Genomic DNA, 17,720 nt, shown 5'->3' with positions numbered 1-17,720 from the left:
AATCAGAAAACTCCCCAGGATTCATCAATAAGTGATCGACTACATAAATTCTGACCCTCTAGAATAACAATGTAGTATTAAAAGTGAACATGTAAATGCACATTTACCGACATGGACACAGGCCCACAGAATGCGGACGAGGGAGGTGACGTGTGTTTCCACGAGCCCACTTATGTCCAACTGTGTGTGTGCTCAGCTCAGAGTGACGTCACCACAACTTAAGCAGGGCGAAATTTGGGCTTTTTTAACTTTTTAATTCTTTTCTGCATCATTTGATTTTTTACAATTTACACACACAATTAGACAGGACGAAGACCGGTGGGCGTAGAATGCAAAGCAAATGGGTACGTGCACAAAGTAGGAGCTAAATCTTTGTTGAATTAGGAGCAAATAAAGAAATGCTTCTCTCTGAAAAGTGTGAAATAGAAATCAGCTTGCTCACAGAGTCAAAGGAATGCATGCCTATTCTGGTGGATCTGCTACAAGACCAACCATATGGCTCTGGCACCCCACCTGTCCCATCGCTGCTCAAGAATGGGAAGGACATGAGCCTTGCCTTCCCCGTGGTCACAAATCACAGGTGTCACGGGCACCCTCCTTCCATTCCCCTGGCGCATGCACCCGCCCCGCCGTGCACACGCGAGCACACACACTGAGAGACAGGCTGGCACAACAGGCTGAAACGAGCATGAATCAGGGCAGAGACACTTGGGCGTAACAACAATCAACCACACAAGGGCAGGACAGCAGCCTGAGCTCAACACACTTCATCCGCTACCTCTAGTGCCATCGTCCTGAAACACGTCCACTCCCATCAGTTCAGAGCTTCCCAAGCCTTCAGAGGAAGCCCAGACCCCGGCACTTATGCCCTCTCCCCTCGGGTGGACTCGGCGGACGTGGGAGGCTGGCAGGGGCAGCCTGGGCAACGGGCCTCTCCTGACCACTGGCGCCATCCCCTTGGGAAGCCCGTTCACGGCACGACTCCCCGTGATCCTGTCCACAGAACGAGTGAGGTGACATCGTCCAGGTGCCTGGGCCACAGGCAGCATCGGCCGAGTGCCAGGGCCTCCCTCCCGTCTGCCTCGCCCGCCCACAGGAACCGCGGCCCCCGCTCCGGCTGGGCTCACTGTGCGAAGTGTCGTGTGGGACCCACTCTGCACAGGCCAAGCACACACACGCCGCACGGGAGGCGCCCAGGCCGTCATGCTGTGGCATCTACGTGGACTCGTGGGCCTCGCGCCGGCAACTTCCTGCCACGTCGGCCCCAAGCGAAGCCGGAGCCCAGCGGCCCCACCCGCCCCAGCACTGCTCGGCCCTCTCTGGAATGCATTTCACCTCCCCAACAGTTCCGTTTAATCTGTGTCAGAGATTCGCTATGCTGCACAATCACCCTTCATAATTTTTCTTAATTCCTCAAGATGCATTCTGCTACCTTTGAAGAAATAAACACAGCTTCACTGGTCATTTTTACCATACGGAAAGTGTCATAAATTTTATATCCAAGACAAATGGCAAGCTTTGTATTATAAAAATCCTATTTTTCCTGTTATAGCTTCAACCAGACTTTTGGCCTGTGCTTAAACAGGCATTTGGACTAAGCTGCACATGGTTTAGAGCTGATACACAGAAGCTACAGCAACAAACCCTGAGAGCAGAGAGCCTTTTGTCACCATGGTTCCCACCCTACACTCTCCAGCCAGGCAAGCAGACACGGCCGCACCTTGTTTCACCGCGTGGTGTTGCCCTCCTTCCGGGATTTCAGCCTGGGCCCTGAGGACTAGTTACCATGCAGGTCAGGGTCTGGAGGACTAGACATCATGAGACTGGGTTAGGGCGGAGGGGGCTGCCCGCCCGGGAGTGCTCACACCTGGCTCAAGATCACCTAGTGGTCAGCACGGCACAGGCTGTGCTGGGCCTCAATGCCCGGTCCCTGGAGGGAGGGAGGGAGGCCCTGAAGAGTGGGAGGCATAGAGGAGGGGCATCACAGGGACACCAGGGCCCCCTCTGCTTCACGCCAGCACTGCCGTCCTGCCACCAGAAACCAAGGTCCAGGCGGAAACAGCGCCCACAGCTGCGGCTAGCATCCTGCATCACCCAGGACACGGCAGGGGACATGCAGTCACCTGGGAACCCCAGAGCCACGCTCAAGATACACGCTCTTCCCAGAACGACTCCCAGATGTGAGCAGTCGTCCTTAAGACAAGGAACCACGTATCATAAACACATTTTTCTCATCTAGGACCGAGGTGACCAAATCTTTTACTTTTAAACCATTTTATATGTCTAACCCATATTTAGAAATTTGTACCTGCCTGAGGTAGGAGCTTGTTTACCTGACGAAGGAGACAATGTCAAAGGAAAGAAAGGGGCAGCACGTTCCCGCAGCCCGGCTCTGACAAAAGCAGGGCTGTAACAGTGACGCCCTAGGGGACAGTGCCAGCCCTGCCGGGGCCAAGGACCCCGAGGTGACCGCTATGAGCCAATTCACCGGTCAGGCTGCTTGCAGGACAGGTGGGGAGGGACATCGTGTGTCAGCTGAAGCGAAACTCCCGGGCAGTGGGACAACTGTCCTCACGAGACGCCTGAAAGGCGGTCCACCCACCGCGTGGAATTCACAGAAGAGTGGGGCAGCCAGAGTCAGAGCGCCACGACCCCGCCAGGAGTCTCTCGTAGGAGCTGGGGGTCGGTTTGCCGGCAGCGCTGCATGGACGGTCAGTGGGGTCCAGCTGACCAGGCGGTGGCACCGAGCTGGGACGGCGCTGCGGCCAGCGAGGGGCTGCCCACGGGCCCTGTGGTTTCGGGGTGCCTCCACACGGTGGCTCACGGCATCACCTCATTTGTGCGTGTGTTGGGCGGGGGCAGGGGGCAACAGCAGGAGTGACGGTCTGGGGACACTTTAAGGAGTTCCTAGGAATCACGGTCCAGGGTAGGTACCCTCAACGTCCCAGAGACTGGACTGTGGAGAAGCCTCGGAGTGGTGGCTCTCGATTCTCTGCGGCCTGACCACACCAGGAACACGGGGCCTGTCCTGGACGACAGAACCAGGGTCCCCTCCAGCCTGGACCCACAGCCGTGCAGTGAGTGCAAGGGTAGCCCCAGGGTGGCACGTGGCCAGCCCGCAGCACACACGCCGCTTCTCCGGGGGCGGGCCCTCAGGACAGAGAGCTCCTGGACGGGGTGGGTGGAGCCCCCGACCCTTCAGACCCTGCAGCCTTTCCTCCAGGGGCCCGGACGCTGTCGGGATGCTAACACGTAACCACGAACCTCTCACGCACGTGCTCGCAGAGGCTGCAGAGATCACCCTTCCGGGAACCCCCGCCCTGGTCCTGCGGCACCTGGCACCCGGAGACGGTGCGGCGTCCCGGGAGGTCAGCAGAGCCCTGCCCTCGTCGCCGCCAAGGGACAGGAGCCCGTCCACGGGGCCCAGATCTGAGGGGCTCTGAGACCTACACAATAACCGCTCGACTGTCCCGAGCCCTCGGCAGGGCTGCCTCTCGGGAGGACAGGGCGTGCGGTGCTGGCACAGATGACCACGCGGGACCCTAAGCAGAGCTTTCTCTCGGGAAGCGGAACAGGGAGGCAACAGACTAGGAAGAATAAAGTTTACAAGGATGACGCCACTCAGTGGTAACCCCTTCACTGACTGAAAAAGAAGATTCCTCCACTGTAACAGCATCTAATCCCCAGAAGCTGATCTAAAACGTGACACTCCAAGAAAAAGGAAAGTGGCACAAAGAACGGAGGCTTTCGGGACGGTGGCTTTATTCCCGAAGCGAGTCATTAACAGAGCTGGGATGCAGGGCGCTCCCGTCTTTGTCGAGGGGAGGGATGAACAGACTGTCGTCTCTGAGCCCAGCTTCCTGAGTCGTGGGTCTCTGAGCAGTAAGAAGGCTCCGGGCGGAGGCCGGCCGCCCCTGGAGGCTGTGGCCACGTGGGGTGGGGTCTGCCGGGGACTTCACACCCCGCAGGACAGGCTCTGAGCCCACTGCCTGTGGTCCTCAGAAGGCTGCCCTGCCCCTCCTGGCTGGGGACCCCCAGACACTCTCCCCGGTCAGGAGCCTCCCTCCTTCCTGCTGGACCCCGGCCTCCCCACCTGGCGCCCTAGCCTGGGGGTCTGCACGGCCCCTTCTCATCTCTCAGTTCTGCTCCGGAGTCAGGGACAGTCCCCAGAGTCTCAGCCACCCTCCGCCCACTGTCCTACTGTATCCTCCTCGCAACGCGTTGCATAACTGACTGTTTGTGCGTCGGGGGCCCAGCTCATGTGCAGGGGCCTCGTGTGTCCGCCAAGGTGGAGAGTCCCCGGCTGGCGGTGCCAAAGCGGGTCCCACGTGGGCTCCCCACCTCCACCTCGGCACTGGCGCCGTCTCGGCCTCTCCCAGATGCTGCCAGTCATCTTTCTAAAACACGAATCCCCGCTTACAAGCTTCCTCACGGCTTGCCGCTGCCTGCAGGACGCATTCCAATTCTCTCACACGCACAGAAGGCCCTTCACGCCTGCGACCAGGCTGCCCTTCCAGCCGCACCCGAGCCTCAGGCCCACCCTTGACACCTGTTTCCCCCCATGCAGGTCCCTGTTTTCTCCGGCACCGCACCCGGGTCTCTGCCCACACGGCCCTGACGGCAGAGCCGAATCAGCCAGGAAGCCCCGCGGCCTCTGCCCAGGAGGGCGTCATTCATGCACTGGTAAAGCAATGATCACACCGGATATACCGCACGGGTGCTCCGGTCCGGGGCCCGGGACACAAAGCAGCAAAGACGGCTCCTGCCCGCAGAAGCCTGAGGGCCAGTGGAGCACGGTGTGGGGACAGAAGGGGCGCCCAGCAGGGGTCTCGGCCCCAGGCCCACCCCAGCGAGCCCAGAGGGCGGTGCCGCCTGGGGAGCTGTGTCCGTGCGCCCTGACACGTGGCACCAGCCATGGGAGAGGCCCCAGATCACCGCCACCTAGTCCTGTCTGCAGAGAGAAGGGACGACAGAGAGCCCTACGGGGGCGGCGAGTCACATGGCAAACACACCCAGCCGTCTCTGTGGACGTGGCCCGGGCCGGGGCAGGCCACGGGGAGAGTCCCTGAAGGGGGAGCCTCCCCGCTCGAGGCCAGTCACGAGCAGACCACAAGGAGACTCTGCCCGGAGAAACCTGGTGGCCGCTGCCCGTGGGCCATGGGAGCCAGTCAGCCTGCCAGGCTGCAGCAACGTCTCTGCCAGACGTCTGTGAGCGGGCACCGTGGCCCAGGAGGAAAGAGTAGGTCTGGGCTCCATCGGACCTGGTTCGGATGCCGCGCTACCGCTGCCGTGGGTCCGGAGCACCCGTGGGGACCACTCAGCCCTCGCAGGAGCCTGAGCAAAAGAGGCACCAGCCCCGCCCCGTTTCACAGCCCAGGAAGCGAGCCCGCAAGGTGCTGGACGCGGCTTCGGCCCCTGCCACGCGCTTCACACCAGGAGACCCTGAACCACACAGGCTCCGGCACAGCCGCCGCACGTGATATCCTGAAAGAAACGGATTACCTGCACTTTGTCTTGTGAATGAATTATTAAATGGGTTTTAATTTGTCAACCTCTCAAAGAGCCAGGTACACCCGTTTAAACCACGTGTTTTGGTAAATTTCTGAATAGAAAATGCTCCTTTTAACAGGTTAGGTAAGGAAAGGAAGTCAGAGACAGAAACAGCCTCTGAATTCAGGCTAATACAGCACCACCTGGATTAGAGGATGTTTGAACCCGTCCTATTCAGGATTCAAGTCCACAAGCATCGTCTCCATAGACAATCACCATCCCATCATTAGGTCCCTGACAGATGCAGACGGGGAAGCTCACACACCTGAAAACCAGCCCCTCCCTCAGGTGGGCCCACGGCAGGCAGGAGCCCGGCCCAGGTGAGGTGGGCAGCCCAGCAGCCGTGTCCTCACGGACCAGACCTCTCTGGTCACGGTCCCTGCAGCACGGTGACTCAGTCCCAGGAAACAGTTAATAGCCTTCTTCTTTCGGCTCCGCTGTGCTGACCTCTTTGAGGGCCGCCCTCTGTGGGGCCGGGGGCTGTACGAGTTTCCTGCCAGGAGGGAGCCGAGAGCAGCTCTGGATGACTCCCACAGGAAGAGGACAGAGGTTATCATAAAAAATAGATGTGACAATAAATGCAGGATGTTCCCCGGGGTCTTAATCTCTTCCTTCAGGAAACCTGAGCAATTCCGCCTTCCACGCTGCTGTGAGGTAGAGGGTATGTGTGCACGTGTGTGCGTGTGTGCGTGTGTACTGGGTGATTTGCTTCTGCCCCAACAATGGAATTCTTCCGAAACCAGAGCCCCAGCCTGTGGATGTTGGCCTCGCCGCCCGTGCTCCTCCTCAGGCCAAGTGCTTGCTGACCCCCGAGGATACGCTGGGCCTGGCAGCCTCAGGGAAGCTCGAGAGGCCAGCGTGACGTTGGGAGGGTCACTGTCCGTCAGCGTCTAACCCAGCCAATGTGACCCACGGTGCTGTTTTCTGCTTGGCAAACTCTAACCCCTTCCTCAAGAGCGAAGCTGGGACGCCCAGCCACAGGGGAGTGGCTGGTGGAAGAACTACGCTCTCCTGAGGAGAAGGGAACCTGGAGGTGAGTGTTCATTCCTGGAGCTGCCTCCCCCCCATCCCCCTGAGTTTTTGCCAATTCTTGGTGTTGGGCAAACAGCTTCTGCTAAAAGGCGGAGAAGCCAGCAGGGCCTCTGGAGCTCTCTTGGGACGGTAGAGACACAGCATGGCTGGGACTCAAGGGATCGGGACTCCAGGGAGAAGGGAGGCACACGCAGGGGTTTTCCTCCTTTAAAGCATTCTTCAGATCCTTGAGCTCAAGAAGCCTCATGGCAGGAAACTCAGAACCTAAGTAAAAAGCCACTGAAGGGCAGAGTAGAATTCTCAGAAGTTTCACAGAGTTGAGGAAGCAAACATAGGGCTTCAGAGCTCGCCAAGAACGAGGCGCCCTGGACAGCCAGACCCTAGGGACAGGGGTCAGTCAAGAAGCCTGAGCTCCACCAAGACTGCAGGCAGGACCCAGCCAGCTCAGCCCTTCAGGGTTTACGTGATCTGCCTTCACACTGGCCCATCAAGGAAGGGGGCGAGCACCTCTGGGGAAGCCTCTGTACCTTCTCTATAACGCCTGGCACTCAATCAAGAATTACCAGGCACACGGAGAAACAGGACCACGAGGGAAAAACAGGCAACAGAAACAGACCTGCAGATGACTTCAAAATAACTACAATTAATATGTTCAAGAATTCAGGTGGCAAAAACCAGAACCCCACCAGACACTGGGGGAGAAAATGCAAACAGAATTTCTAGAATTGAAAAAATGCAGTAATTGAAATTCAGAATTCAATAAATAGGTTTAAAGCAGATGACACATTAGAGAGAGGATTAGTGAAGTGAAAAGTCAATAGAGAAGACTCAGGTTACAGCATGGAGATGAAGAAACAGTGAGGAAAACCAGAAAAAAGAGCACGGAGACACGGGAGACACAGTCATTCCAGAGAGGAAGAAAGATAAGACAGGCAGAGTTTTATCTGAAAAAGGAATGACTGAAAATTTTCTAAAACTAATGAAAGGACATCGAACCCCAAGGCATGAACCCCAAGCAGGAAAAAAGAAAGAAAATTTAAACTTGGGCACACCAGAGTCAAAATGCTAAAGAACCAAAGACAAAGTCTGAAAATCAGACAGAGAAAAAAGGAACTAGCACAAAGGAGGAACAATAACATCCACACCGACTTCTCCAGGGAAAAATAGGTATCATGGAGTAGAAAGAGTCCCTGATAAAGCCAACGGCAAGGACTGCTATCTGCTTCCAATTAAGGGTAAAGTAAGGATGTTTCCAGACAATTCAAAACAGAGAGACTCTGTAATCAGCAAACTCCACTAAAGAAGCAGTTCAGTGAGAGGGAAGTGACCCCAGGAAGAACCCATAACTCCACACAGGGTAACGATGCAGAGAACCTGGGCACGGCTGAGCGATGTCACCGCGGAGCCACTACTTTACACGCACACAGAAGGTCGCCGGAGCCAGCCTCTCGCTGGGCCGTGAAGACTCTCAGAGTGTCTCGAGGACTTACAGCATGTTCTCTAATCACAGAATTAAACCAGAAGTCAACGCTCTAGAAGGGAACTAGAAAATTACCAGTGTCTGGAAAGTAGGCAATATATTTTGAAACAACCTATGAGTCAAAGAAATCAGAAAAATTCTGAACAGAATTATATACCAAAACTTGCAGGGTGCAGCTAAAGCCGGAGAGCAATTGCCACTTCAAATGCATATATTAGGAAAGAGAGCTCCTGGAACTGGCTACAAAGTCCTGGGCTCTGGCTTCTGCCCAGTCTCCTCATCCACTCCTCCAGCAGTGCCTTGAACATGCTAATCGCTTCCTGCCTGGGGCCTCCGCACCTGCTGACCTTCTTTTGGGAAGCCCTCTCTCCCTCCTTGCTCGCTCTGGCCCACGTCTCGGGTCCTGAGGAGTCAGTTTAAGTGCAGGACACCCCCACCCCATGCCCGCCCGGGGTCTGGGGTCTGGGTCGGGGCCTCAGACTGGGCTTCTTCACTCACCGTCTTTCACGGCTCATCACTGTACTCAGCCATTGTTTGGGCAAATGCTTTTTGTGCAGTTAGTTTTTAAATGTTGTTTGTCATCCCCTAAATGCTGTAAGTGCCTGGCTGGCAGGAACGGAAGCTGTCTTCTTTGTGGTCCTGTCACCAGTGCCAAGCAAGGTGCCTGGCGGATGGAGGTGCTCTGTGCTCCATGTCCGTGTGTGAAAGATGCACAGGCATCTGGTTAACCACCTAAGTGACCACTCCATGGACTCAGAGTTGCTAAAAGACGCCCACTGTCTTAGAAGAAAATGCTCCGATGTGACCGGTCAGCAGCTGCATATACTTCTGTGGTATTTACCATACAGTCGATACACATTTGCAAATGCAAGAACTCTCCTACCAAGGACTCGGTCCCCACTCCAGGTTTTAAGTAAAACAATCTCTAACTCTGCCTCCTGTTGGCTCTGTTTGGGAAATTACAACAGTTTTTTTAGTAAACTCAATTTACATATTAAATCTGTTCCACACTATGCCATGCTAGGTGTGGTGAAGGGACGACTAAATAAACGACCGCCATCGCTAACCACTGTCACGCAGGCACAGCAGCAGCCGCTGACGGCCCAGGTCCACTGTCCACGGGGGTCTCACCTGCAGACAGGAAACCCAGCAGGAGGCGGGGCCGAGGTCTGAGTCCAGGTCTGCTGGGCTCTCACCTCCATCCCGCCGCCCACCTTACGTCCACAGGGGCCTCCACGGGACAGCAAAGCCGCCAAGACAGACAGTGAGGCCCAGAGGCCCCGAAGCTGTCCGAGCTGAGCTTGGCCCCCGCCGCACGTCCAGGCGTGACTGTGCAGGTGAGGGAGCCATCCGACCTCTCTGGCCCCAGTTCCCGGTCTGCGAGATGGAACCACCGACAGCAGACGAGGGGCACCGACCCTTCAGTCACACGCTCTACGGGGAGCATCGTCCAGGATGCCCTGGACAGAGTCCCCCCTGCACCACACACGCCAACCCCCTTTGCCTTCAGAGGGCACGAGAATGAATAAGGAGGTGACAGTCAAATCCACCCGAGTCCCCCCTCAGGATGGGGCCACATGGTGGGTGACAAAACGCGGCAGCGCTGACGGCAGAGTCCTGGCAGCTCTCCAGCTCCTTCCCCTGCAGGTAGGTCGAGATCCAGGGAAAGAGGGCGGGGGCTGCCCCACTCGGGAGCCTGGCGAGGGCCTGCCCACTTCTGGGGGTCACATTGCTGGGTGGCTGTCACCCAGCCTCTCCCTGTCACTCAGTGCCTGTGATGCCGGTGAGCCGGAATCTCATCTGGGAGGAGTGGGGACCCCACCGGGGCAGCGAGAACGCTCTGCCCTCGGGGTCCCAGGTCTCCGTCGCCCCCCGGGGAGCGGGAGGGTCCTGCTCCCCGGCTCCCGTCACTGCCCCAGGGCTGAACTGCAAGAGAAGATTCTCCTCCCCACACCCTCCCTTCAGTCAGCTCGACCAGGACCTGTGGCACCTCCCCGGCTTCGGGGGTCCCTGCGGTGCCAGGTCTGGACGGGATGTGCCCCCTCTGGGCACCCCCACGGCTTTCAGCAGCGGTCTCTCACCCCTGGTCCCCCAAATCTCCATACGCCGTCACCTCGAGGTGGCAGATCCAAGCCGGTCCCCCCTGCACCGGGCCTGGGAGGGGGAGGGGCAGGCGTGGGGACCCCAGCGGATTGACAAAGGTCGACGGGTCCCCAGGGACGCCTGCACACAAGGGACCAGCTCTCCCTTCCCCACGGGGCCCCTGCAGACCTTCCTGGACCTGCACCCGAAGCAGCAGCCGCGTCTGCAGCGGACAGGCTGCGGCGCCCCTGTTCCTGACGCTCGGCTCCTGGGCCCCCAGCGCAGGAGCAGGACAGGCGGACAGAACCCTGGTGCTCAGCCCTGTGCCGCCCGACCCCGTCCTTCCGGAGGCAAGACAGCCCCGACCGAGAGTCACGCAGAGGCTCGCGGCTCAGGGCCAGGCCGCTCCGGAACCCGCCCAGGGGCGGGGGGGGACCAGCAGCACCCCTCCTAGACTCCCGCAGGGGCCTGAGCGCAGTGCCCGGCCCAGCTCACAGGACACGCAGGACCTGGGCCTGGAGAGGCTGGCTCTGCCCCGACCCCAGGCGCCGGGATCTGAGCCCCTGGAGAAGCCTGAAATCAGGCCTCGGGGCAGGGAGATTTTACAAACGCAGGCGGAGCTCAGGAGGAGGAAGCTCTTACTTGATCGCACCCTCCATCTTCGAGGCTGCCTTGTGGAACTGCTGTGAAGACAGTCTGTACGTCTCGACATTCTGCAAAGAGAAAACAGACCCGACCCGTTACCAGATGGAAGCTTCTCTCTGGCTGCAACCCCACCCGCAGCCGTACTGAGTCCACACATGCCGACTTCCTGACCAGGATCGCAGGCAGGGCCCAGCTCCTCATGGACCAGCCGCGGCCGCCAGGACACATGGAGCCCCTGGCTCAGGGGTCACACCCCCGCCGCGAGCGAGGCCCGGCCCGGCCTGCCCCACCGTGTAAATAAAGTTTTATGGGCACACGGCCCTGCCCACGATTTGTGACCGCACGGCTGTGGCTGCTCCTGGGCTACGACAGTGTCCACAGAGACAGCGAGGCCCACACAGCCTAAGACAGTCACTATCTTAAAGAAAAAGTTTGCCGGGCCTTCGTCTGGTCCAACCCCATCTTATACGTGGACTCTGCTGCCCAGAGATGTGAAGCAACGTACCCGAAGCCACACAGCAGGCAGCGGTGCCGGGACCACAGCCCAGGACCCCCGCACTCACCAGCACTGCCAGGCAGTCTCAGAGGCACATGCTGCCCTCCTTCCAAGGGCACCCCGTGTGTGCACAGGGCCGGCAGTGGGGGACAGCAGCAGGACAGAGCTGGGCTGGAGCCTGGGGCCACCGCAGCGTCCTTCCGGACAGTCACTCCACTTCTTTGTGCCCCAAGGCGAGTGGCTTCAGGCCACCCAGGCCCAGCACCCCGCATGCCACGTCTCCAGAGACCAACGTAAACACAGCTGCCCCCCAACACCAGCTCCTGGCTGAGCCCCGTGAGCCTCACGGGTGGACCCAACATCTCTAAGGACGCAGGCTCGAGAACGAAACCACCCAGAGGAAGCCCAACACGGGGCTGGCGTCGGACGCCCCAGCAAGATGCCCTGTGGAGCTGCTGGGCCCGCGCAAGCCTGGGGCAGCCCCTTCCCACCACAGATGGGCAAACGCAGGCTTCTGGCTCAGGGCTCCCGCAGGTGCCGGTCAGTCAGGCCCTGCAAGCAGCCAGCGAGGCAGGTGAAGGGACCCGCGGAAACGGAGACCCCACGGCCCATCGGCCTCCGAGCCCGGCTCTCCCAACTCCACCTCCACTGAGTACACAGGGAGCCTGGCCCAAAAGGATCGGACCACTCGGACCAGAAAAGGTGACAGGTGCCCAGATCAGAGCCGTGCGGGGCAAGCGCCGTACCCCATGGGCCCCATCATCCACCTGCAGGGAAGGTAACCAAGGCGGGCGCGGGGAGCACGTCCCCGAAGCACCTGCAGGGCAGCGAAGGCGGAGTCTGTACCCGGGGTGGGGGGCGGAACTAGGCCGGCTGTCCTATCCTGGTACCACGGCCTCTGGGAGGGGCCAGCTGGGAGGGACGCGGAAGGGTGTTCCGAGGCGCAGCTGAGCCCACGAAGGGCAGGGGTTCTGCTCTGGGCTGTGCTGGGGCGAGCCCGCTGCCGGGCCGCCACCCCCAGCTGCTGACTGAGGCCACCCCGCCGCTCCCTGGCATGTTCCCCACCTCTGAACCGGGGAGACAGCCGAGGCCCCTCTGATGGTCAACGGGAGCTGTGAACACCCAGCGCACAACAGGCATGAAATAAACGGGGGCTCTCCCCACCCAGCCAGGCTGCCCCCCTCCACAGGGACATGCTGATGCCCAGCCGTCCAGCCCCGACGCTCCAGCCAAGAGATTCCAACTCCACCTCAACCAGTGGACGGTCAACCAACACTGACCCTGGGGAGGGCGTAAGGACACAGGTGGATCAGGTCAGGCCCTCTCCGCTGAGCAGATGCCCTCCTGGGAGGTCCATGTTTTAACTCTCTCTGCACATGGCGTCTGTCACTTCCTCCCCCGAGCCCTGTCTCCTAGCCGTCAGGCGGGCAGCCCTCCCCGTGGGGCGCCGAGGGAGGCGGGCTCACGGGACGACCGTACCACCCACACGCCACCACTGCCCCTTCTGAAGCCACAAGCCCCCAGCCACGCCGCCCGTCCCCTCCCCCAGACAGCCTCGCGGCTCAGGCCTGCCCTCCTGGGAGAGCAGCCGGGCACCGTCCCTTCCCAGGGGAGCACCCGCAGCCCAGATGGGCCCACGGACGCTGGGACCCTGCACCTCTACGCACCGCCCGGCTGGGGAGACCTGCGTCAGCGGCTGCACTGACTGCGACCTCAGCTCGAACCTGTGGTCGGTGAGGCTAGTCGCAGGAAGTGCCCGCAGGCCAAGAAGTGGTGATAGCCCCAGCGCAGCTTCCTCTACAGCCTCAGAATGGCTCAGAGGACCGCCCCCTGCTGCGCCCTCTGCCCATCTAACCTGCCTGAGCAGGACAGCACCGCCAGCGACCCCCTGCCCCCCACTGCGCCCCACACGCGCCCCGAGGGAGCAGCTCCGGGTCCACCCAGCTTCCTGGGGCCGCTGGAAGCCGTGCGCTCTGAGGCCTCAGCCAGCGAGAGCAGGGCCCTCGCAGACTCACCAAGGGGCTTCTGGAAGGACCGGGGGCCCCCCCACCAAGACCCTGCTGAGCGCTGAAGGTCCCACGGCAGCCGGGCCGCAGGCCATGGGGCCGAGCAAGGCTCCTCTCTGCAGGGTGTGCTGAGTGGTGGGGCGGCCGCGCGGACGACACAGCGACCCCCGCAGCCCCGCCGCCCCCGCTCCCCCCGACCGGTGATCCCTCCTCCCCTAGATTCAGACCCCACGATTTCAGAGCCCCTCCTCCCCCTCCAGCTGCTGCGAGCGAGCCTGAAACCAGAAGACCTGATCTCGATTAATTAAGCCTGCCATTAAAAATTAAATAACGTGAGTGAGAAGGTGTGAGCCTTATCTCAACAGGCTTCAAGAGTCAGTGTTTCTTCAATCACTTCCCAAGCAGTTTTCATATTTCATACTGTCTGATTTCTCCAAGGGCCTGGATTCTGGAGATCAAAAGAGAGGGCAGGGGGAGGGGGGAGGCTGGGGACTGAGGGGGGCTGTCCGTCCCCACTGCAGCCAGGACGGGGGTCCCTACGGCAGAGCTCGGTCTGCCGGCCTGGAGGGGAGCCCCAGGAACGGTGAGAGGCCGCCGGGCCGTGAGGGTGGGTGCAGGCCGCGGGGGGCGTCTGGCTCCCGGGTTTCTGTGTGAAACGAGGATGGTCCCAGAGCGCCCTCCACACAGTGTCGTGGGAATCGCTACAAATGCCGCTGAGATGGCACATATAAAACGCTTCGAGCTCGTGGGGCCTGGCACAGAGGAAACAATAAATGTCTTAAAAACTTAACACCCAAATGCACGTCAGCCAAGGGAAAGAGAGGGGCATCTCCTGGAGGAGGCGAGCTCCACCAAGGGAGGGGTTTTCAGCCCCTTTGCCTGACCTATCCCCAGAGCTGCCGGCGGTGCCAGCACAGAGCGGCCCCACCAGGAGCAGCTGAAAAAGGGGAGCAGGGGCAGCTCCGCCCAGGCAGATCAAGAGCGTGACGAGCACGCAGCGTCTGCCTGATCAGTGGAAGTCTCTGAGCTGCCGCTCCGCGGACGCAGCCCCACCGGCAGCGCCGGGCCCAGAGAGGCCGCAGGGGCCACGTGAGGACCAGGAGCTGGGACCCCTCCCCCAGGTGAGAGCGCTTCAGCAACACTTCGGGTGAGTGTAAGAGAGACAGTCACTGGTTCTGCTCTGAAGCATCAACCGGGGACACAGGGCCCACGGGGTTCAAGTGGACCCCCATGCCAGGCGCTGTGGCTGGGACCAGTCAACAGACTGGCCCTTCACACCCAGAGCTACGCTTCCGGTAGGAATGTCTATTCCTCTGCCGGTGCAGACAGATGGTCAGAGGCAGACGATCCCGCCCAGGGGCCAGAATCTCGAGGGAAAGAGGCAGGCCCCAGAGCCGATCCATCAGCCTCCCATACGTGCACGCCTCCAGCAAGGGATCCAACATACCGAGGGCCACGCAGACTGGACTCAGAGGAGACGCGCGGTTATGCCTAGAGTAACCTGAAGGCCCAGAGCCGGGACACTTCTTGAAAAGTCAGCGCAGCTGTCGGGGCCGGGGCCGGGGCTCAAGGAAGCACTAGACTCTGCAGGGAGCAGACTGAGGAGGGGAGACCCCAGACCCTGCGGTGCTTCAACACGTCCAGCCAGTCATCAGGGATACGGGAAACTCACCAGCCTAATTACCAAAGGCTCTCCAAGCCCACAGGAATGCAAGGGCATTTGGAGAATCTCTGACTTGAAAATAATAAGAAAGAAAAGAAAAGACAAAAGTGTTTTGTAAAAAGTCCAAATAGTCAACATAAAACTTTTAAAACTGTTGGGCGTGCAGTCAGTGACACAGTAGGTGAAGGGACAGAAATTCCGTTTTGTTGAGGGACTGAACAGCTGGCTATTTGTGAAGCCAGTTCAGCGTCTTCGCCCCTCCCCCCCGTTGGTGCCGCTCCTTCCCCAGTCGCCAGACCCCACCTCGACCCCGCTCCTCCCTCCTCTCTGCTCCTTCCCCCGACCCCCTTGCGCTGCCCTTTCAGCCACTACTATTGTTAAAAATGACCAAGTGAAGCTGGCCGGTTATGCTCTACTCTGCTGATAGTGGAGAAGGCACCCCTTTCCAGACTTGCTCCGGCACTTACCCAGGATGGGTAAGGGCCAATCTTGCCCCCGTTGCCTGCCCTCATGGATGTCCACCTGAGATCCTTTCAACCCCGGGGTCCCTTCCCTCCACAATCTCCTCATCCCCAGGCACACCATCCAAACTCATCCACGGCCACCATCCTCAGGGCCACACCCAGGGCCTCCCACCCTGCAGGAGAGCCTCACCTAGGATCCCAACTGCAACCTGACGGTCCTACCTAGGATCCTCAAGCATCCCCAGGACAGTCCCACCTGAGAACCCCCTCTGATCCTGAGGATGGTCCCACCTGTGACCCCCCCTCTACCCCGCCCCCCCGGAAGGCCCCACGTGGCACACCTGCCCTCTCACCCCACTGACCACGCCTTTACCCTCCACTCCTCCCACACCCTCCTGCCCTCACTTCCGCTCCCTCCCTGGGCCCTGCTTCCAGCCCCTCCCATCACACCCCACGACCCTCAGCTCTCACCCAGGTACCTCTGCACCCGGTCACACTCTAGGCCTGGCTGATCCAACCCACCTGCCGCGTCCGCCCCTCGGCCCAGGAGACCCCACAACGAGCTTAGGCTCCAACCTCAGGTGAACCTTCCCCACAACTTGTAATTCGTGAAATTCCAGGACCGCTGCCCCCACCAGGCCTGTTTCCGAGGCTGAGTTCCTGCCGTGGGCAGATGGCCCGCTCCTCGACCTCAGAGACGACGGAGGCTGCAGCCAGGCACAGACAGGAGGGTTTCCCCAGGGCCAGGGTGCCTCTGCCTTCGCCCACCCCCGCCGGGCCCTGGGTCCCTGGGCAGCGATGGGCCATCTTTGGGGCTCCGAGGAGCCAGTGACCAGCAGGCCAGGGCTCGTCTGTTTCTTCCCCTCATTTATGAGTGCCTACTGTTCACAGCAGTAAACGAGAGAGGTGCAGCCCTGGCCTTCGCAGAGCTAGCAGCCTGGCTCCTGAAAAACAACAATTCTACCCAGGAACCAGTGCCAAAAGGACACGGCGGGGTAGGGGTAAGACACAGCCAGGAAGGCCGCTCTGCGGGACAGCGTGGGTGGAGACCTGAAGGACATGGAGAGGGAAACGAGATTCGGGGGAGGCTTAGGCTGGGACCGCCGCGGCGCGCTCTTGGGAAAGCAGGAGGCGTGTGGCTGGAAGTCGGTCAGCTGACGGCTGGGCCGGGGCCTGGCCACCTCACACAGGGCCCGCTTCAGGGTTGGCAGGAAGCCGGCGGCTGCTCAGGGGACAATGCGGTCTGATTTCCATTCTGGAGGGACCCCTGACTGCGCCCTCGGAGGCGGAGACGGGGCGGTCAGGACCGGGGTCAGCTCCTGGGGGGCGGCCGGGGAGGGGTGGCTGCGGAGAGCGCAGGGAAAGGGGCCAGAACACGGCCGCCGGGCGGGCAGCACCGCCCTCACAAGGAAGCCAGGCAGCCGCCGGGCCTGTGCGCGGTTAGCTGGTTTTTACACTTCCAGAAACATGTTTGGCTACATGAATATCTAAAGAGTGTGAAAACAAAATGCAGAGCACAACAGGAAACAAAAAGGAATTTTAAAAATGAAGGGACATGAATTTTAACCCCACTTTTGTGACTTACTGGTGACCCGACCCCGAGCAAAGGGCCCCAGAGTCAAGGTCTCAGGATCGGCCCCCGCGGGCAGTGACTCAGGCCACAGGGGTGTTGACCAGGCGCCCCGGGGAGGCAGGCTCGGCACGCACAGGTCCTCAGCACTGAGACTCGGCCCTGGGACCAGAGGGCGCTGCCGGCGGAAGCTACAGGCTGGACGCCCGGCTTCCCAGAGCCTCGTCCCCCGCCCCCCCCCAACCCCCGAAAGCCTCCCCGCCCTCTGGCCAGTCGGGCGTGCGGCCCGCCCGGCCCAGCCCATCCGGGGAAGGTCGGGCGGACCGCTCCAGGCCCCACCGGCGCCACCAAGCACAAGCTCCCGGGGGACCTGAGTGCCTGGGACACCTGGGGGGCGCAGGTGCCCAGAAGCAGGGCCCCCACGGCCACCACAGCCGTTTCCTAAAATCCCGGCGCCCTTGGCGGCGCCCCGCCCTCCGTGGCTCCCGCCCCCGAGGCCTCGCACCCGCGGGCAGCTCGCTGTGGCCCTCAACCCTGGAGCAGCGGGGCCGCCTGAGCCCAGCCCGCAGGCTGCTGGGTGGTCTGGGGTGGGGCCCCAGCGTCGGTGTTTAAGGAAGATCCCGGGGGTTCCCTGGCACCCAAGGTGGGAAACGCTGCTCCCGGTCCCGGAAACCCTGAGGTTAAGCCTGCCTTGTCACTGACTAGTCCGTGCCTCCGCCTGTGGCTCCCGCT

The 17,720-nt window shown here is 60.5% G+C and overlaps 1 protein-coding gene across 2 annotated transcripts in view; it reads right to left on the bottom strand.

Moving 5' to 3' along the window:
• The window catches only part of CHCHD6 (coiled-coil-helix-coiled-coil-helix domain containing 6), a 131,335-nt gene that overhangs the window by 13,677 nt on the left and 99,938 nt on the right, over positions 1-17,720 (bottom strand). For both annotated transcript variants that reach the window (XM_082345313.1, XM_082345314.1), the window contains one exon: positions 10,787-10,857. In XM_082345313.1, the coding sequence (XP_082201439.1) occupies positions 10,787-10,857 (71 nt within the window). The remainder of the gene's footprint in view (positions 1-10,786; positions 10,858-17,720) is intronic.

This window comes from Balaenoptera borealis (assembly GCF_965194805.1).
Source record: "Balaenoptera borealis genome assembly, chromosome: 12".
NCBI classification, from domain to species: domain Eukaryota; kingdom Metazoa; phylum Chordata; class Mammalia; order Artiodactyla; family Balaenopteridae; genus Balaenoptera; species Balaenoptera borealis.
This window is presented reverse-complemented; position numbering and strand designations above follow the sequence as displayed.